Genomic DNA, 21,364 nt, shown 5'->3' with positions numbered 1-21,364 from the left:
TTTATACGGGACACTGAAATATGTCAGAGAAAGAATTAAATTCTGTGTTTAGATTCCATGGTGGTATAGCATTGCCTATTCGATGCAGTACGCTTGTTTGTGGATTGGATCCGTTTGCGTCCGTCTTTCTTAGAGGGAGTCTCATTGGAGGGCCAGGGTGCCAGTTGATTGGCTCTGGTGTTTGTACGAATGATGTAACAAGTGGAAATAGCTTCAGACAAGACCAACCAACGGACAAGTGTTGTAATATTTACAGAATAGACTCTGAGGAGGAGAGTTTGGTAGCTTGTACCTTCACATTTGCTGACCCTGCTCAAGACTGGGCAAACGAGGTAATGGGTAATATATATATATATATATATATATATATATATATATATATATATATATATGTTAGACTTTTTCTTTGGAATTGAAATGATGCCGTTAAACTCAATTTTAAATATTTAATTGAGATGGATATAAGACAGTGACTAGCTCAGAATGGTGGAGATCGAGTTGCAACTGCGTGTTGCCTAGAGATTGGCAGTGGCACTTGGAATTCCAAGACTACAGATCATGCGCTGATTGTTTGTGTCACGAGTAACTTTGCCAACTTTGAAAAGTTCCAGTAGATTTAAATGACTACTGCGTTTGCACTTACTCTAATAAAATTGTAAAAGTTTTTGTGCAAGAAAGGTAATAAAAGCTTCTCATCTTGTAGTGTACGCATGACAAATTTTAGGACACACCAACAGATTTATTTTAGATTTTAATTTTGTTGTCATCTGGGATTGAACACAGCCATCATGATCGGAACTCAAATGTTTGTATCAATGCATTTATGTATATGATACAAGGGATGCTTATAACAGAGTCCCTTCATTGCAAGAATGGACATCTATTAGCATTTATGTACAATGTGTGTATATGTGTGTGCATCTGTCTGTGTCTTGCAAATATGTGATTACACGTCAACCAAGAACAGTGATCACAAATTGTTATACATGTATAGATGGTATCATGTGTACTAATGTCCCTTTTTATATACATTCAGTTAACTGCTTTGATCACACAGTTAGTTTATGGGTTTTTTGTGCAGCTTTTCAGTTGTATTGTACCAGGAAGAGTGTTAGTCTTCTGCACTATGGCGTATCAATATTTCAGAGTCACCGATCCATTGTCAGAAACGACTCCATTCTTGCGACTTTGTTGTTATCCGGATTCAGTCAAAGAATTTCAACGAACTAGAGAAGTCTGCCCAAGGCTTGAGGCTCCTAATGAACTGACTGGTGCATCAGGTTTAGGTAAGGTGACTGTTATGTATTCACTTGTCTGTTGCTATGTTTACTTAGAATACTCACAACTATGAATGACTCAGTCACTGATTTATGTATGGGATGCCAAGGAAATTAATTACACCAGAGCTGAATTAATGTAGTTTGTACTTCTATGTATTTGTTTTGTGCTGTGTTTCTTTTCTCTTCTGTGTCTTTTTTTTCTTTTTTATGCCCCTGAGAGGGAACTGCACTAATTAGTGCGAAAACAATATATCATGTCATATCATATCATATTCTGATGACTGACATCAAACTGTTAGTGAAACTCGTTTGTAGTTATTATATTACTTTTTGTCTGCTGTCAGGTATGCATTTGTGTTGAGATGTACTTAAAGTTATACATTTTATTTGGGAGTTCACATTACTTAGATGTTGGAAATGACCCCACAGCATTCTGGTTTCGGTTTTCTGTACAAACAGCTTCTTTGCTAGTGAAATATTTGTTCTCTGAATCCACCACTTGTAACTGGGACGTTTTGGAAGTCTAGTATTAGAAATACAATAGAAGGAAATGTATGAGACTGTATTTCTATTTGTCGCTTTCGCTACGGCCATTTCTAGAGACATTTTTACTTTCAAACTTTGGGAAAACTATAGGTGAGCGTTTGTAGTCTGCTGTAAACAGAACAGATCGAGAAGTCAAATTGAGATCTCAGTCAACAATCGCTCTTGCTTTTTCATGAGTTGGCGAGCTGGAGATAGGAAATGAGGGATTGACCATGAATCTAAGTCTCAGAAGAGAGAAAATGTAATGTATTCAGTAATTCATTTGTTTTTAGAATATGTGTAGAATTAGGTGTGCCAGGGAGACATTAGTCATATAGAACTGAATGAGTAACTAATGCAAGCAAGACATGCATGTTGTCATTTTCCCCTTGAGGTTTTCAGCTGAAACAGTGATACTATTCATCTTCTTATGTGTGATGTTAAACAACATAGGCAAGACCAAAATACACCATGCAGCTTTGTGGTAGTAATATAGCTATTAAGGAGGTCAGGTCAACTTACTTTGGAGTTAATAACCTGGGCTCTGTGTGACTGGACAAACATAATATGAGGTTTTTCCCAAGGTGCTCTTGTCATGATGAAAGTGAGTATTATGTGCCCAATTAATATTTGATACTGACCTGTTGACTTTGTTATTGTAGCTCTGCCTAGGGGACTTTAATAATATTATGTTTCACACTTGAACTCTTCATATTCTTTTACATTAAATTTATCTGCTAATGGTCTGGCATATTAGTCATCAGAAGATGATGAAGCTATACTCTGAGTCCTATATCTTTGGTATTGCTGGTGCACTTGCTTTGACAAATTACTCAGCTTCCTTAGTGGTCACAAATGATGTTTGATTTCCTCTTTTCCGCAGTATGTTGCCAATTTGGGCAACAGAGACGACAGGCCAAGGAACAAGTCACAGACTTGTGTGCAATGATTTTCAATATGTAGGTCTTCTCTAGTTGGGCACATGCAGTAGTTGTACATATGTAGCACCAGAAATGAATTGCCTGTGGAAACGAGATAATGGTTATGCAGGACCTGAGGTAAAAGTTTCCACAAAATATCATTCTGCCACTAGAACTTGGTAGACTCCAGATCAATCCTTACATTAATTCCTAAAAAATAAAAGTCTTCACTCAGGAATCTGTCTCTGTTGCTTTTTAATTAAATTATTACGCTAAGCATAGCCAAAAGTATACTAGGCTTTCTATTAGAAGTAGGTCTTCAATCAGGATTCCCAGTTTGTATATTGTGAAGCTATCAAAACAGCTACTTTTCATAAATTACACGTAGGACTGCATGCGCACGTACACACACTGTGATAATGGGATCAAAGAATGAACGAGAATGCTCATATTTTCAGTAAACGTTACGGGTTTTTCCTAGTTGTTTCCTACTGTCAACATCACTCTGTTCCTCTGAAAGTTTACGTGTGCGTCACCGACAGTCCGCGGCCTGACAGACAGACAATGAGGCGATTTCTCTCAGCATACCGAGCAACACCTCAACTGGTAATGACTTTAGCATGTACCCCACTGTCTCATCGACTGATATTGAATTGCTCTGTTCTCAGAACTCGTTCGCTGCCACGGAGCAGGACGTCTTCAAGCAACTACCAAACGTCGAGTCGGACACTCCAATGTACATCTAGACAAGCCGACTAACGCGCGACGTCGTTATCTGTAACGCATACCGTAGAACAATACCGTAAACATGCGAACTTCATTACACGCATCCACGTTCACGTGCGCAGTGTTGTTCCCTGCGAAATGCCCGGATTACTCGACTTTGTTCGAATCGTCCTCTAGCAGACGGGGTTTCGATATGTCAGTAGCAGACAGGCTGACCGCCGGCGTGCATACCCTCACCGGTCAGCACCTGGCCAAGGTGGTCGCCAAGGCGAGCAGCCACGAGGTGATGGGACCCAAAAAGAAGCACGTCGACAGTAAGAGAGCGTTGCGAGGTGTCGCCTTTCTTTACTCTTGATTTTCTCTTCGATGCGGTGTGTTTCAGCGCTCATCGCTCTGACTAACTCGCCGACGTTTAGCATGCCAGACCTTGGAAGCGATATTTTCTCTCGTTGTCAGAACTCGAGCTGGATTGTTGTGTTCAAAGCGTTGATAACGTGTCACAACTTGATGTCGAGAGGACACGAGGTAGGTAACTCAAACTCGGTTGCTGTCTGTACTCTCTCTGTACACCTACTCATGGAGTGGGCGTGATGCTTTCAGCACGAGGTATTCTCGCGACGAATCGGGTTTTTGTAGATTTAGAGGTGATTGTTGTGGTGCGTGAAACTCTGCACCTGATTTGGAATGACTAGCTTGCAGGGTAAGGTGTTAGAGTCGTAGTGCCCGGATGTCATAGAGCAACACGTGTAAACTAAAAGACGGTTTGGTCAAGAGCTCTTGATGATGTGATTTTGAACGTTCGCTTGTGCAATTAGGTATCCAACCAGGAATCCTCATAGTATTTTTTTGAATACTATTTGTTTCTCATTATGACTTGCATAGATAAGCGGCTATGCAAGAGCTTAATTAAGGCTTCACAGAGTTTGCATGTAGTGTGAGAGTAATGGAACAGCTAAGGTCGTGTGATCACGTGTCCTACAGCTTGGATTTCTAGTCTTTGTGTATCATATTATCTCCTAACTCTTGAGTTGTAATACAAGAGTTGGTCTGTGTGTGGATATCAACCAGTTCTGATGCCAGATTGTTGGTTGCTAAGTCTGTTACAGGTAATTGGTATAGTGTAGGTTTTCGTAGCTAATGTCATCATTCAACGAAGAAGGAATTAGAAGGAATAACCCCAGAATAGCTGAGTGATGCCTGAAACCTCTCAACGGTCTAATTTCTCATCTCTATGATGTTACGTCTCTGTAGTCTTTTAGCAAATGCAGTGACAGACTCTAATTTGATGTTTGTGGTGTTGTAAATTGCGGTAGTCAATGTCTAAGGTCTAGAGGAAGAAGTTGGACACGAGGTTTATAGTTTCTGTAGGTCGAAGCCAGCACATCTAATTTTGTCAATTTATCTAAAAAAAATTGGCAACCATTTACATTGTCTTCAAGAGCACTGATCTTGTCAAGGTAACATGTGGGGCTTACAACTTCTTGCTTATTTAGAAAGTAAGGGCTTGATTTGTTGGTTTATGGAAGTTATCGTTTGTTAGACAAACATTTAGTGTGTAAGTCAAAGATACCTTACAGAGTGTTGCTGTACCTGTTCTCTGTATGAATAAGTGGTACTCTGGTTTCTCACTTAGACATTGCTGCTGGCCTTCTTGGTGTAAGTGCTGCATTAGAGCAATACATTCACTTTGGAATAAAAGCTGCATTGGCTTATAACTATTGGTTTTGTCAACAAGTGAGTCATTTGGTACTAGGCTAGTCTGACTTGTCGACTGTTTCAAAAGCAATCAGTTTACATAGATGTGGATCTTGAGTTGGACATGGAGTTTTCAGCATCACATATAAAGTGTACTTTTGTATTCAAGCAATTCCAGTGATTGATATATCAATAGACATGTGCCTTGTTTCAAACACTGCAAGCAAAAACATGTACCAGTGTGTTTGAAGTTTTATGGCAGACGTAGTCGTCATCTTGGCAATATCACAGAATTTTTTTAGTCTGCAAGGAGTTTAGGACTTGTACATGTATTCATAAATATCAAATAATTGGACTGGCAAGTAAGCGAAATCACATGACTTCAGAGGTGTGTAACTCTCAGTGTGACCTGTTCTACTCTATAGCATAAAATTTATTGGGTCCACAATAACTTGAGTGACTTTACTCGTCAGGATGGAAGCCTCTGTTATATCAAACGACAACTTGATGACTACTTTTGAACACTGATAGTGATAACTTGGTTGAAGCACAGCACTTGAGCAAAGTGGGAAGCAATAAGCTCCCTGAATCTAAACAAGGATTTCATTAAGACTTAGAAAGTTTTGTAGATACACATCTGATTGGGCACTGTTGGTGTCATCAGACACTCAACTGTAAGTTTCAGTGAGTCTTGTAACTAATAGGCAATAAATGTAAGGCCTGAGTTAGGCAGCTGTTGTTAGAGCATTTATGCTAAAAGTGGAAATAGACTGTCCAGGGTAGCTGCATTATGTAATTGTGTACTGTATCAGGTTATACTATTACAGTAACATGTGGAACATCTCACACTGATTGACCATGCCCACCACATATCGTACATACCACACGTAATGTTCATAGTACACTTGCAGCTACACCACATATCTTACATACCTCACGTAATGTTCATCGTACACTTGCAGCTATAGGATGTGGACAATGAAAGCATATACAAACCATGCTGTTGAATGACTTTGAAATTGGAAGAAATACATGATGTACGATTTTTGTTGTTGTGCAGTGTTCCCATGGAAGCATAAATTAAGTTTGACAATTTTGCTTTCGTGTCGTGCATATTGCTGTACAAAGTTCTGGCTTGCTTGATAATTTGTGTACTTATTGACTGCGATATTATGCCATATGTTACACTGATGATCTAATATGCAATACTTTTGCAGCGTTTTCTTCAGTACGTCGCGTCTCGAACGAGCCTCTTTGTATTAGACAACTTTCTAGATAAAGGTGGCCTACAAGGTAGCGTCAACTGTGACTTGGTGTGGAGGGATGTTGTAGTGACTCTTTGTATTATTAGCGTACGACATGTCAACGTTTATACGACGCTACGCTAACTTTCTAAACGAAAAGGCATTTGCGTACAGACAAATGGGATACGACTTTTGTAGAGTGAGTCGTGGGTGAGTACGCGTGCATTATGGTACCTAAATTGTTTGAGATTATGCAACGTGTATGCATGTGTGTGCAGTAAGGAAGACGGCTATTTGAGGACGTTAGATCAAGCCAAGGTTATCTCGAATGTTTTTGTGTGTTATCACTATGTAACACGTTGTATGTATTTACACAGCTTCTACAAGCTCTTCCTGTTCTTGAACGGCTGGTCGATGCACTCTTGGCTATGGAGGTACGATATTATTGACGAGGAGAGGGAAAGGAGGGTGGTTTGGGTACTAGTTTACTGAAAGATTCTCAAGCTGTCAGTAGTGCCAGTATTACATTCATAAATCTAAGTTGTAGTTGTGGTCGACACTTGGCGTGCAACTGAAGTGTGTCGAAGCAGATTGTCAGCGTGGTCGGTGTTGGTCTCAAAGCATATGGGATTTGAACTTTGTGTGCTTGGTGCAAAGTTTGGGAGAATACTCGATGCGTAAGAGCTAATTGACACTCTAGAGTGTATGATGATGGTCGCAGCTACTCAAAAGTCGGAGATGGGGCTTACTCGACTTCAGGTGTTAGTCGAGAGTGTAAAGCTTTTGTTTATTTGTTAGACTCTATTGGGTTTATATTTAACTTTTTTCAAATTTTTACTCGTATATCAATTTTTGTCAATAAATTCAATTTTTTAAATATTTTTTATTTATATACTAGAATACCAAAAATGTAAAAATTTAGGGACTGTAGAGTAAAAGATAATTATAATTTTAAATATGTAGTGAAAGTATCAGTGTGTCAGGCTGTGTGGGTGTCACTATTGTTTGTTGTGAGAGAGACTTTGTCGAGTGTTAGTTTTTGTTGTGAACATGTCACTGAGCGAGGGACATCATTGATGTCTCGTTCTCTTACTATGATAGTGGAGGCAGGCCAACGAACGTTAGTGAATCATATGCAGCAATGGAGTTTGTCTCATTTGAAACAAATCAGTGAATTCACTTGGGCTTGGAGAGGAGAGGGGTTGAGTAGGTGCTTTTCTTCTCTCCAGTAGCTTGATACTGGTATTCTTCTGCTACAGTGTAGTGCAAGTAATTTATGGAACAATATTGTGCCAATGGCATAGGCAAATTAGCAACATCTAGGTTTCTAGTTGTACGTGTGTAAGACCATTGATGTATGGCAAACAGCAACTGGTAGACGTACGTTTGGAAAATGGTTTAGAAGACTGGCTGGACTAGGTCTGGCTATGTTGCCTCTATCTATGGTGTCAGCACTTTGGTTTGCTTTTCAGGTTACTGCTGAGGAGCTGACGAATGGAGTAATCAACGGTGCGTTTGTGATGCTTTTCAGAGTAAGAGACATACAGTACGGAATTCGGAAAACTGGACGTTTGTGAGTTCGTGTGTCTGTAGGATCTGATCAAGCTTTTCACATGTTATAATGACGGAGTTATTAATTTGCTTGGTTTGTTGTGTATCATGTCGCTTACATTTATGTTATCATGTGTGACACTATATTTGCAGCAAAATTTTATGAGTTGAAGAAACAGCAGGCACGTGATGGTCTTGCCCTGTACAGGAAATTTGTTGTCAAGATGGATCGTATCAATGAGTTTATGAAAGTAGCGAAGGAAGTGGGAGTTGAAAGAGAAGGGGAAGCAACCGAACTAACAAGGGTATGTAGTTGTGTGCCGATTTGTCTCGTGTGTGTATATGTAACGATTTCCTTGTTTGCTTCAGCCGCCGTCTGTTTTGCTCGAGACTTTGGAAAGTTACGTTCGGACATTTGAGAAAGGGGGGAAAGTTGATGTGCCCGCAAAGTAAGTTGCTGTTGTACGTGCAACGGTCGGCGTTCCCGGGCAGTTGTCTTTGCAAATTATCGCCATTGGTGATTGTTTATTGATGAAAGCAGCTTGTACCCTTGGGCTCCACGTACAATAAAAGAGTTTTGTGGCAAGTGGTGACCAAGTAAAAATAATTGATCACCAGCAATCGTAGGATTTTGGAGTACTGGACCAAGGCACATTCAAATACATTCGAATCCCAGACATAGCTGCATACAACAGCACCTACTGTATCATACTGTAGTGCACTTACAGTAGTACTAGACGTAGATGTTAAAGATGCAGTCGAGTGGAGCATCAGTGGGATAAAAGTGATTTCGCAATGACGTCCACAGGAAACCGTCTTGTGCTGGGATGACAAGCTGACCAGGAACGTATGACATGACGATTAGTGACGGTCACGAAAGAGCACACGAATTGCATTCAGAATTTCAGAGAGCTATGCCTTTTAATGGTTGGGTAATAGATTACTTGGGACTTCAAGTTCATACAGGAAGGGCCTAGTCACACTACATCTGAATTTGCGTCTGCGTTTGCGTCCATTGAAAGGCGCGGGAAGTTTAGGCCCTCGGTAACACTATGCACACACGTTCATAATTGTCTTCAACTTCTCTACTTTTGGTCATCCCATGAGACTAAAACTTCACCCCAAACCTCAATCAAAGTCCCTCTGCTTCAGTTGACCACACAGTGAACATTCAACAGCAACAGAAGTGGGAAAAGACGTCGTTTGTTTCCTTATTGATAACTTCTGCAGTTAGTAAAGTGGCAACTGAATTAGTCTAACAGTAGCGGCAGTTTAGAGATGAGAGTCAATGCTTACTATTATTAAAATGCAACAGGCGTGGACAACGGCCAATGAACAAGGGAAAACCTAGTCTCGCGTAGCCAAACCCCTCCCCTTCTTGATATCTACCGGCGGGAAAGGGTTTGGTGAAATTGCACACAAGTAGTGGTGCCAGCCGCCACCGACTTCCGGGTGGCAGATAATTACATTAACGTAAACGTGTAATCAATCCCACGCAAGTTGATTGTTAGTTACACAATGGATCCGGACTGTTGTGCTTTGTGCTTGGAGTCTCTTTTCATCAAACGCAAAACAAAGTAAAAGAAACGGCTCTCGAAATGCTCAAGTAATGTAGACATCTTGGCAAGTGTAAGCTAGTCGGACATTCTTTTGTGGACCAGCTGACTAGATAGAAGCAGCTGGACCGAGCCTGTTTGTGATACATTGCCGAACGTAGCTTGCTTTGTTTCCTAGGCTAGATCAGCAAATTCAAGGATTGCGGGAAGAGATCGAGGCGATGGCACGGCAGGTCGAAATAATTAATTATGCAGAGGTTAGCGCGCAGTTTGCGTGAATTCGTAGCTAACTAAACGCCCTATACCAAGAACAATACCATACTATCGTAAAGTCTGTCCATTGATTGTTGTAAGCCTTCCAACAAGTGATTTCTCGTCGACAACAGAGAGAAGAATGTTTCCAGTAATTATCACCTGTCAGCTTAACCTTCATCTAATTACTAGTTGGAAAGACGTGGGCGTATGCCTGGCACCACTGCTTGTGTGCAATTTCACCAAACCCTTCCCCGCCGGTAGATATCAAAAAGGGGAGGGGTTTGGCTACGCGAGACTAGGGAAAACCAGAGACGCATAGCAACCTGCTTCAGACACTTGTGCAGATACTGCATCTGCATCTTCAAACGGATTTGCTTTGCGTTTTTGCTTTTGGCAGAAACGTTTAGTGTGACCTCACCAAACACAGATGTAAATGCAGACGAAGAAGCAGTGTGACCAGGCCCTAACTGAGTTATGTAAGTGTGATCACCTGGATTGATTGAAATATATCGCTGAACCTACAGGATAGCTCCTAGTTTTGTAAACTAGAGAGTAATGTACTGCAGTAAGAAAGTAGTAGTAGTAGTGAGATTGTAAGTCAAAGCCAAGCAGTGACCAACTAAGAGTCAGTGGACTACTGTAGGTCACGTATGAGCGACCAGTTACTCGCCTGCTGCACAAAATGATCACAGGCGACCAAACTGGTTGCATGGTGGAGCCCTGACCTATCAATGCCTTAATGGATTGCCGTTTATCACAATAGTAATACAGGAAGACTTATTGTGTATCATGCATGTTCTGTTACGACCTCATTGTTTGCACAATCTTTGGTAGCAACCGGTGTCTCTGTAAGGTCGATGCCGGTGTCTAACATTAAACAGATATGTGGGTGGCAAGTTCGGTGTTGTTGTGTACTATTTTATTAAGTCCTTGGCAAACACTCATACTTTTGCATCATTTCTAATATGTCCAGAAATACATGATGTTGCTGCTCTAACATACTTGTAGTCGCTGTAATTTGGTGTGGATACAGTGCAGGAATGAGTGTGTTAACAGTTCATCACGATTGAGTCAAAACATTTCTCTCTCTTTTAGCATTCAGTCCTTGTCACAGTCTTATCTCTCGTCTACGTCGCCGCCTCAGGGAACTTCATTGCAAAACAGTCCGTTACCTGCCAGGACACAACCTGCCACAGTTTTTGTACCGGCTCCGGCAGCTCCAGCAGCAATACCTGCAGTTGCGGCTCCACTCGGTGCTCAGACAAAGTTGTCACCACAAGACATTGCGGCAAGACGGAGACACTTGGAGATAGAAAAGGCACGACTGCTTGAGCTGAAGGTATTTTGTGCAACCGGAATGCGAACGGTTTTGCTCACCGGTTGATGTTAATAGCAACAGCAACAGAAGTCTCAACAGCCGGGCAATGATTTGGCCGAGCTGGAGTCAGCGTTTGGTCTTCAGTCTGGCCAACCTGCTGCTCAGATGATGCAACAGTTTGGCGTCGTACCTCAATCATATCCTGTCTCTATGACTCCTCAGCATGCACCGGTCGCTCCGGCTATCAATTCAACGGCAGATCCGTGGGCAACAGGTAAGATGCTTTGTTGAGTGTATGAATGATACTTAGGCAGTTCTGGATGATAGTATGCAGTAGATCTTGTGACACTCACTGCATGCATGTAGTTGTATAGGCACTCACTACCAGCCTGCTTTGTTGTCCCAATGTAAACAAGTAAGAGATACCTTACTGCTTCCAATGTTTTTCGTATAATATTCTTTTTGAAAATGTTTTCACACTCAAAATTATAGGATAAGGCCACACTGAAAAATTGTTTGGTTAGGGTAACGTTTGAGAAAGACGGACGGGCAGTAATTTTTTTCTTTTTGTGGTGAAAAGTGCACATGTACACCCATTCATAGCACATGCTGCAAACTATAGCACCCCTCTCACTGCTGCTGGCCATGGAGGTTGCCTCAGTTTCTAGCTGACATGCCAGACTGAAGTAGACATTCCGACAATCAAACTCTGCATGCAGCTGTACTTCATTGTCTACCTCCAAGTCTTGTTTGGTGGCAGTGGCAGTGGCGCTAGTTATCACATTGATAGCATGGTCCGCCCGATCATCGTATCCCACCTCCTCCAAGACGTCACGAAGTTTACAGTCTGCATGAACATGAAGAACCTCCCATCTTTCAAAATGCGTGTTCCCTCACTCACGGAAACGCAGAGGGCAATGTGTGGCCTTGTACATAGATCTTGTGACACTCACTATATGCATGTAGTTGTATACAGTAGGTACTCACTTATACCAGCCTGCTTTGCTGTGCCAATGTACACAAGTGTGAGATACCTTACTGCTTCCAATGTTTTTTAGTAACATATTTTGAAATTTTTACTCAAGAATTATAGGATAATAAACAATTTTGGTCTTGAAAATTGCCGTATGTAGGCATTTTGCCTTTGCTTGTATGCACAAAGCATAGAGAATGGCTGCTAGATGGAAGTCTGTAGGTCAATATGTCAACTCAGTGAAGAAGCGAGCGACGTATCTTCTCAACTACGGATTCTGCTTTCACACACACACACACACACACACACACACACACACACACACACACACACACACACACACACACACACACACACAATGCCTTTTACATAGAAAGATCAGGCTTTCTATTTAAGTGTTTTGTTAGCTGTATCTCAAAACTAGTTGTTTTATTTGATTGATCTGTTGACACAACACAAGTCATCATTATGTCATTTTCGGTTCATATTGTATTTGGGTTGTTGTCTTCGTTATGACTCATGAGCAACATCTATCCAATACATGATAAATTCTTGTGTGTTAGTTCCAAGTCCTACCAGCGGTTTCAACGCTCAGTTTGAAGTCGCATTTGGTGAAACAAGATCTACAGCACCACCTGCTGCTACACAGTCAGGTTTTGGAGCTCAGCCATACGGCAGCCAGCCTCCTGGTTTGGGAGACATGCTGGAACCGATGAAAACGGGCCAGTTTACTTCAGAACCCGAGAAAGTCCCAGGAAAAGGACTCGGCAAGGATCTATCATCTGGACTCAATAAAGCCATTGAAGGTATGGCGACCGCTTGTACGTATAACCGAGAATCGAGAAACATATTTATGTGTGTAGACCTTGACTTGGGAAAAAACAAATACGGATTTTCAGAAAAGTATCGTTTATTACACTTACATTAGTGTAGTGTTTTGTAACGTTACATCTGTGTTTAGAACACATCATCAGTGGAAAGAACCGAGCACTCAGAAAACTGGAGGAGCCAACTGGGCCCCCATGCAAAGGCAAACAGTTACTGTACCGCAGCAGCAGCAGCAGCAGCAACAGGTGAGCTTGTTACTGTTTCTAGTAACTTTTTAATGGCATTCAGTGTTCTAGCCAGGTTTGTGGCAATGTGTAGCTGGAGGGGTGCCCTTTGCAGTTTGGGGTGTGATATCCTAATTATCTACCACATCTGACATTTCAGTTCCCGTTGCCAAAATTTGTATGTTGAGCTCATATTAGAACTCTCTGATCAAGGAGAAAGCAGAAACTACTAACCTCCAGCAGCAATTATGTAGTAGTTACTTTTTCAGCTCATACTCTTTCCTCTACTTTCGGTGGAATAGGACTGAAGGCATGTCTTTGATGTTTCGTTGCTCTGAGTATCTCACCGCATTCCAGAGGGTTGAAAAGGTGTCCACTTGTTTATCAAAATGTACAAGAGCGTGCCATTGCTAAACTTTCAGAGTTCTTGTCGTTTGCCATACCTGACGAAGCGAGCTATATGCTTTTACACACAGGCAACTCAACCCTAAAATGTTGGCAACACTTACATGTTGGATTAGTCTGACTTGGGAGCCCCTCCCTCTCTTTGCCATCCAATAATAGAAGAGAAATTATGTGAACAAGACTTTACATCACAGGCTAGCCTCTCAATATATGACGTCTTTGGAGAGGGCTGGCTAGACTAGCAAGTAGACAGACGTAGTGGATGGCAAAGATGGATGGCGTAGTGGCTCACTATGCCTTAGGATCTCTGGCTAGAACCCTGGAATTGTTGGTACACTAACTTGTATTACAGCTTTGTGTTTATGCTTTGTGTTTATAATTGTTGTTTATTTGTCAGGGACTTGGTAGTCGACCGGCCGATTGGAGCAGCTCTCTCCCTGCGGGTCACTTTCCTGTGCCATCGACCATGCAGCCTCAGATGCAGGTATGTCGTATGAATGCATTGAGTAATGCCTATGGAATGCACATTATGGCCTTTGCTGTAGCCGATGATGCAGCCCAGTTATAGACCAATGCAGCCTGGTGTGATGGGCGGGGCTCCACAGATGGGTATGCAGATGTATCCACAACAGATGATGGGGATGGGAATGGGAATGGGAATGGGAATGTCACAGCCAAGACAGCAGCAGTCGTCTAGACCGGCAGATCCTTTTGGTCCAATATAACGTATTTTGAGGATAAGAGTTGTTTTGTATGGCTCAAAGAACTGGACTGACCAATGGTACGTCAGTGGCACTTTGTATCATTTGCTGCTGATTTGTCTTTTGGTGCTTGGTGTTGCGCTATCATTTTTATGTTGCGTGCAGCTTTCGATGTTCTATTGGAAGTCGGTACAATATGATTTGTGTATACTTTAAGTTGAAATAAGGTGCACTGTTCAATGGGTGAGTGGCATGTGTAGTGCTTTGAGAAATTTTAAGGTGTCCGAGAGTGAGTCACTTATGTGGATTTCTGTTGCCAATCACCAAATTTGAGTTTTGCGACTATGGGCAATAAAGCGTTTGTTGCTGTCAACACACACACACACACACACACACACACACACACACACACACACACACACACACACACACACACACACACACACACACACACACACACACACACACACACACACACACACACACACACACACACCACACACACCACACACACACACACCACACACACACACACACACACACACACACACACACACACACCACACACACACACACCACACACACACACACACACACCACACACACACACACACCACACACACACACACACACACACACCAGTCTGTGAGATAATTGTGTCAAGTGTGGGTATGGCATGATCACACACCAACCCAGTCCATTTTTGAAGGCGCCCATTTGGGACCTGACTAAAGGGAGGCACAATCTGCTTAGCAAATGTCAATGTTTTTTTTTGAGACAATTATTCTAATGCTAACAATGTGATGCCAGTACAAACTGAATTCATGCAAGTTTGTAGTTTGTTTTTCTGGCTCTTGAAATTGTTTACGAGCTTTCTTTTTTTGCTGATTTGTGGCATAGCAGTCAGAATTACAGCAGAGTAGATTTTGAAACTGTGACGTTGTTGTTGGTCTGAAAAGGGGCACCAGCAGCATTGTCACCTAGCCCTGTGACACTGTTTCAGACTCTAAATCCACTACTGGCTTGTTCATATCATGTCATAGGAGGTCGCAATTGCCTTGAACGCAGTATCACTGTATCTACACACCAATGGGAGTTTCCTTGAGTAATCTATGACATTATAGTTTATCTGTGTACTTGTCTCTAGGATGAAAGAAATATATGGTAGCTAGTTGAGTCAAAATCTAGGGTTGTAGGTCCTGGAACAGTTAATTGTTCGTGTTCGTTGTTTTAGTATCCATTGCCATAGTAATCATCGTAGTCGTCGTCTTCATTTTCGTTGTCGGAATACGTGTAGTAGGCACATGAATGAGACCGAAACCCGTACTCGTCTACTTCGTCCTCATCGTCGTCCTCTTCATCGTAGTCCTGTTCATCGTCGTTCTGTTCATCGTCGTCCTCTTCATCGTCGTCCTCTTCCTCCGTTTCTTCGTCTTCGTCCTCTTCTTCTGTTTCATTGTCTTCGTAATCCTCCTCATCGTCGTCGTCGTCTTCTTCTTCATCGTCAGTGTAAGCAGTTGGAGCTACGTAACAAGGAGTCCCACGTCCGTAGTCGCACAGTTCACAGTTATTGCTATCGTGAGATGCTCTGTGTTGGCGATGCACGTATGGCCTGTCGTCACTACGGTTTCTCCGAAACCTCTTAATAACGAGACTGACCATATTCTTTATCTCTTCGTCGTCGTACTGTGGAATGCACTCGTCGTAGCACCGCTGACATTTCTGCTTCCAAAGTCTGTCTACACGTTGCTTGTGCATGTCTAGTGTCATCCATCCATACTCTGATTTCCAACGTCTTCCGCAATCGGAGTAGAAAGTTGAGTAGCCGTAGACTTTCTGAAATCGGAATCGATGTCTGTCGTGTACGGGAGTAAAACGTTGCAAGCCACATTCACTACGAACGATGGCGTTCATGATGTCAACAAAAAGTCCCAATCGAATTAATGGAATTGTACGGGGAAGTTTTCTGCAAGAACGAAACTGCGCATGACCGTAATTACGTAAAGTGACGGGAACCTTTGACTGCGAGTCTAAAAATAGGGACAATTTAATTGAATTAGTGCCTTTGGATATTTTAATCAATTTTATTAGTCACGTGCTGGACAAGTTGCAGGTTACAAATTGAGGTATATATGTTGCCTAATCAACTGTATAGACACCATCCACCTGGACACATGCATGGCGCCGTTTGCCTCGTTTCAATGACGGGGGAAGTATTGTTGGACCCTCGAGCCATATATATAATTAATTAATTAATGAGACGGCAAGCTTGCGAGTGCCTAAACAAGCATCGAAACGCTACGGTAAAGTGTATGAGTATTAATTAAAAAGTATACGGCAGTTGTCTTGTAGAATGGTGCTTGCATCAAGTATACACTCTATTGACATAAGACCTACGGTAGTGCAGTGTACACTTGTGCCGTTAATTGCGCTAGCTCTAATACCGAAATCCAACTACTCTACTCTATTATTACGGAAACGTGCGCATGCTCGTGCATTAATTGTACATACAAAAAATTCACAATGCTTACCAATTTCTTTCGTAGCAGTAACAATCATCGTAGCAGTAACAGTCATCGTAGCACTGCTGGCTAGTAGAGTAGTCAGACAACGTAACTACATCGACGTCGTCACACCAGTCGTCCTCAAATGGTATCTCCGTGTAGCTGGAGTTGTAGCACGGCGTTCCACGTCCGTAGCCACACCGTTCACAGTTCACACAGTCGTGACCCAATCTAGACCTATTGCGTGCACTCGGTAACGCTGTATTCCTTCTGTAGAATCGCTTGATAACAAGCCAAACCATCCGGTAAAATTCGTTCTCCTGAAATTGAGGAAAACACTCGAGACGACAATACCGGCATTTCTGTTTCCACAGTCTGTGTACACGTAACGCGTGCATGTCAAGCGTCAACCAGCCGTACTCCGAAGTCCATCGTCGTCCACAGTAGCAAATGAGGAACGCGTAGCCGTAGACTCGCTGAAACCGAAAACGAGCGAATTCTGAACAGCCGTGAAACTGCCGAATATTGGCAACATAGTGAGACATCGCTGGTAACACAATTTACACTGAGAGTATCAAAAATTCTGTCTCGAAATTTTCTGAAAACACAAACGTCTTCAAACACACGTTCGTACACATAGTTGCACGACGCCCTGTTGCAAATTCTTACCACTAAGTAGCGACAATTTCAACTCAACTCAATGAAACGCAACTTGAGTTTGAATGGTCGTCTACCGAAAGTTGTCCAGTCAAAAAGTACCGACATCACAACAACCCGGATGTGTACTGTATTCATGCCTGTGTGTAGCCGTTCACCCCGGCGTAGGAACCGGGGGGGCTTCAGCCCCCTCGCTCACTTTAAGAATTGAAATTTTCTGTGCTACTGACTTCTGCAAATCTGTTTACGGTCTGGCAAGCGAGGTAGTTTTGTTATGATGACATCTACGGTACACACACACCCGCTCGTGAACATCTTCCTACGCCACTGGTTCATCATGACGAACAATAGTGTGCACTCATCCTTAATTTACATAGACAGTAACTACAAATTTCTTGACAAATTTTGACATATTCATAATTATGTGTAAGACTACAACAATCTCAAAACAGCGTGAAACCCAAAGCAGTGGCGGATCCAGAGTATCTAAAACGGGTATAGTCGCACTTTAGGATATACTGGCACTGTAACGTCACGAAACAAAAATTCAGAAAAATCTATTAACTTAATTACTATTACTGATAATTGAATTAACGAAACTTTGAAACAAGATCACATTACCAAGCGCCGTTAAATGTACATCCTAGTTTTAGACAATGTTTTATACAATGACTGTGTCTGCGCATGCTCAAATATCTCGAAAGACTTCTCGGTGCACTATACTTTCGGTCTCAAGAAAGGCGCTCGTCTGTTGCTCCACCCTCTAGATCCGCCACTGAGTTAGTAGAGTGTGTGTGTGTGACTCTAAACGTCGCTCAGTTTGGGTTTAGTTAATTAGGGTGAACAGGAAGGCACCAAAGTAGGTGTGAAAGCGAGGATGTAAACACAGCTTAAATTACCAGTCATCAAACCATTTTTGTGTTCTGATTTGCATCGTACAATTTGATACATTACACTAGTAATAAAAGAACACACTTTGCTCATTTCAATTTTATTCTTAGATGACTTGTGAGATAGATATGGTAACTCTGAACCAGCAATTTCCAGTACATAAACATTTAACGAGGCTCTGTACAGTATCACGTGCTTCTATTTGTGTGATCCGGGCACTAGAAGATATCGCAAGAGGTGTGCTAGCGAGTAGAAATTCGAATCTGTCCTCCACGTCTTCATCTACAAGATTTACCTACATCTTTACTCATGATGCTTCTCGTTTTCAGTCTTCTAGTCGTCTACGGTGGAGTAACCGCTAGAGCAGCTCATCACATTGCGCCCTGCGCTAACGTCACGTCCGACTGCGCAAGCAATCCAACGTGCAACACAATTCTCACCACTTATCAAACGGACTGCATGCCGGCTTTCAACAACACCGGCTGTCCGAGAGCTTGCGTGTACACAGCTTTCAAGAGACTCTTCACTGATCCCATCGGACAAAGACTCCATGACTGCCAGTGTGACACAGATGCCTGCAGCAATTTTACGACACAGTGCAGTAGATGCGGGGCTCTGCTAACCGCATGCGCGTTCGATTCTGCGTGCAACGTCTACTATCAAGACATTCTAGCCAAATGCGCTGCGGTACGCACCGGTTGCGACCAAACTTGTACCGACAGTTTCAACGCCGCCGTGAAGGCATCGCTCATTCTCGCTCAACTGCCAGAATGCTCATGCGACGCGGGTGACGTAGTCTGTGAGCAGCTAAGGAATACTCTTAATAGGTGTTACACCACGAATGCTCCGATGACCGACGCGTCGAGAGGCTCTCAAGCTGCGCAAGGTACTTCTACAGTTACAAGTACGGCTACTCAGCGGTCGGTGGCGGTCGGAGCGCTGGTGATAGGAGTCGTCGCTGGTGTTCTTTGCGTTTGAGGTCTGGCTGCTTGCTTTTACAGTAACGTGGCCAGTCTGTACTGCTTGCTTGGCACAAAGAGCGCTGTTGATGGAAAGAGATGCTGTATTATAGGTGTCGTCTTCATGTGAGGCATCCATGCATCAAGTGTGTAGACTCACAGTAGAGACAACAATTTGCGTAGTCTCTAGCTTACACTTCGTGGATTGTACTTTTTGCTTGCTTTTTCATTAACCTAAATAATGAATAGAGAAGCACATCACAGTGCTAAACCCTCGGCCAGTGTATGTAATCACATATCTCATCATGTGATAATGTTTTCTTTGCAAACTGAGGCTTTAGCCCAACCCACTCGTCTCAACTAAGGTTTCCAAATGATTTCCAACTTGGCAATGAGTTACGTCACGTGGCCAATGTTGATAACAATACACACGTGCCAGTGCTGCAATGCATGACTCGCCTAATTAGTGCAGAGACTTATTTGTGTCCCGAAATAACCGCCATTCTGTACCTTGTAGAAACGAAAAATATACAAACTAGTGTACACAGTCTATATATACTCTAGAGACGTGTATACAATCAAGAATAATTACACGGTACTGTAAATTTCCATCTTTCTATTGCCACAACTGTAATGGAATAATTCACGGGCAGCTGCTTGTTGATATTTCCAGCTTTAACTGGAAGATCCAAAAAGAAATCCTAGAAAGATTTTTTATACACGTACCCAAACACCGCTAGCAGCATTTCAATAACAGCCGTACGTCGTTGTGCGTGTGGTACAAGCCTATGTGGCGTAATAGTTATTACCGACGAATGCTCGTCACACAATGATTACGAGTCACGTGCTAACGTGAGTACATGCAAACATTAAATGGCGGCGTCCCAATCATGATCACCTACTGAACTGTTATCTTCATTAAGAAGACGAGAAACGTAAATGTAAGAAAAGACAACAAAATAATCAAAGTCTACGCATGAGGCCTATACTATAGCTCTAGTGACATATTGTACCTGAATCCTTAAAACAACGTGTACACTGACATTGTGACAAGACTACAGTTCCTTTTTTACCGGCCAGCCTGTTCGAGTAGTCCAGCAGGGTGTGAATTGTTGAACGAACCAGCACGCGTTTACACTGCAGTCTGGTAAAGTCTTGGAACGGGCCAGCTATAGGCGTGTTTTATTATCATATGATTATCACGTGTCCTAGATACGCCAGAGGAATTGCTTTGCGTGTGCTCTTGTCTAGCCGGGCATGATAGAGTGTGGCAGGCGAAGTTGCTCAACTGACGCGCAAGAGAGTCATTTTTGGAATTGCTGTCATTCTAGAAAATATGCATCATGACTTTGTTGGAGCGACATCCCTCCAATTGACTGGACGGTTTCGTCTCCCCACAGCAAAAAGCTTTTCTGAGCCAGCCTACTTCGGCCACTCCTAACTTGGCCCGGTCTGCGGGCTCGCATTTACATTGGCACGTTCGACCGGGCAGCGTGCACCGAACTGGCACGGTCGCCCAGGCCAGTGTAAACAAGCAATTGCTGCACTGTTCAACAGCTACTCCTTCCAGAGTCACATTTTATCTAATCCGGCCACTACTAGTTGTAACATGTGCACGATGTGTTCGGCGGGTCATTCTTCGTCTCCCTCCACGCTCATCTCCACAAAGTTCAGTGCACAAGGTGTGGTCGCTTTTTCTCACGATGTTTGTCATTTTCAGCCTTGTAATCGTCTCCGAAGGAGTCGCCGTTCACGGAGAGCATCACATTAAGCCATGTCGAGCCACCAAAGACGCTTGCAATAACAAAATGTGTAAGCCTCTTCTCGACGCCTTTAAAACGGCCTACCTTCCAGCCTTCACCAATACAACTTGCCCAACAAGTTGTATCTGGTCGTTTAACGCTGTACTCGACAATCCCCTCGGACAAGGATTCCTCAGTTGCCAGTGTGCCGCCAACAACACGCATGCACTGCCTCGGTTTGGAATATCGATGTGTTGCGACATGCGATGCTACGATCGAAGCTTGCCAAAATGATAATGCGTGCGCCGCTGTTATCCAAGGAGTACTCTCGAAATGCAACATAACGGATAGTACAGACTGCAATCAAGAATGTTGGACCACTTTCAATGCGGCAGCACGACTCTCCCCTA

At 42.6% G+C, this 21,364-nt stretch overlaps 4 protein-coding genes across 4 annotated transcripts; 3 read left to right on the top strand and 1 right to left on the bottom strand.

Moving 5' to 3' along the window:
• Positions 1-14: 14 nt before the first annotated feature.
• Positions 15-3,560, top strand: LOC134186309 (proteasome assembly chaperone 1-like). Its single transcript, XM_062654237.1, has 4 exons — positions 15-332; positions 1,082-1,286; positions 3,207-3,331; positions 3,394-3,560. The coding sequence occupies exons 1-4, from the start codon at positions 21-23 to the stop codon at positions 3,469-3,471; spliced, it is 720 nt and encodes a 239-aa protein (XP_062510221.1). The 5' UTR covers positions 15-20; the 3' UTR covers positions 3,472-3,560.
• Positions 3,561-3,577: 17 nt separating this feature from the next.
• LOC134186308 (phosphatidylinositol-binding clathrin assembly protein-like) lies at positions 3,578-14,417 on the top strand. The gene is made up of 17 exons (XM_062654236.1): positions 3,578-3,765; positions 3,834-3,976; positions 6,364-6,439; positions 6,498-6,600; positions 6,669-6,708; positions 6,768-6,824; positions 7,863-7,922; positions 7,984-8,035; positions 8,095-8,246; positions 8,311-8,390; positions 10,848-11,091; positions 11,146-11,344; positions 12,607-12,849; positions 12,907-12,946; positions 13,005-13,116; positions 13,898-13,984; positions 14,046-14,417. Exons 1-17 carry the CDS (start codon positions 3,645-3,647, stop codon positions 14,223-14,225), a joined length of 1,989 nt encoding a protein of 662 aa, XP_062510220.1. The 5' UTR covers positions 3,578-3,644; the 3' UTR covers positions 14,226-14,417.
• A 520-nt stretch (positions 14,418-14,937) lies between these two features.
• LOC134186310 (uncharacterized) lies at positions 14,938-17,449 on the bottom strand. The gene is made up of 3 exons (XM_062654238.1): positions 17,375-17,449; positions 16,733-17,303; positions 14,938-16,167 (listed from the first exon to the last, which is right to left on the bottom strand). The coding sequence occupies exon 3, from the start codon at positions 16,113-16,115 to the stop codon at positions 15,432-15,434; it is 684 nt and encodes a 227-aa protein (XP_062510222.1). The 5' UTR covers positions 16,116-16,167; positions 16,733-17,303; positions 17,375-17,449; the 3' UTR covers positions 14,938-15,431.
• A 906-nt stretch (positions 17,450-18,355) lies between these two features.
• On the top strand, positions 18,356-19,537 carry LOC134186868 (uncharacterized). The gene has a single exon (XM_062654943.1). The coding sequence runs from the start codon at positions 18,563-18,565 to the stop codon at positions 19,229-19,231; it is 669 nt and encodes a 222-aa protein (XP_062510927.1). The 5' UTR covers positions 18,356-18,562; the 3' UTR covers positions 19,232-19,537.
• Positions 19,538-21,364: the final 1,827 nt, after the last annotated feature.

This window comes from Corticium candelabrum, chromosome 11 (assembly GCF_963422355.1).
Source record: "Corticium candelabrum chromosome 11, ooCorCand1.1, whole genome shotgun sequence".
Taxonomy (NCBI): domain Eukaryota; kingdom Metazoa; phylum Porifera; class Homoscleromorpha; order Homosclerophorida; family Plakinidae; genus Corticium; species Corticium candelabrum.
Note: the sequence above shows the minus strand (reverse complement) of the source record. Positions and strands in the feature narration are given on the sequence as shown.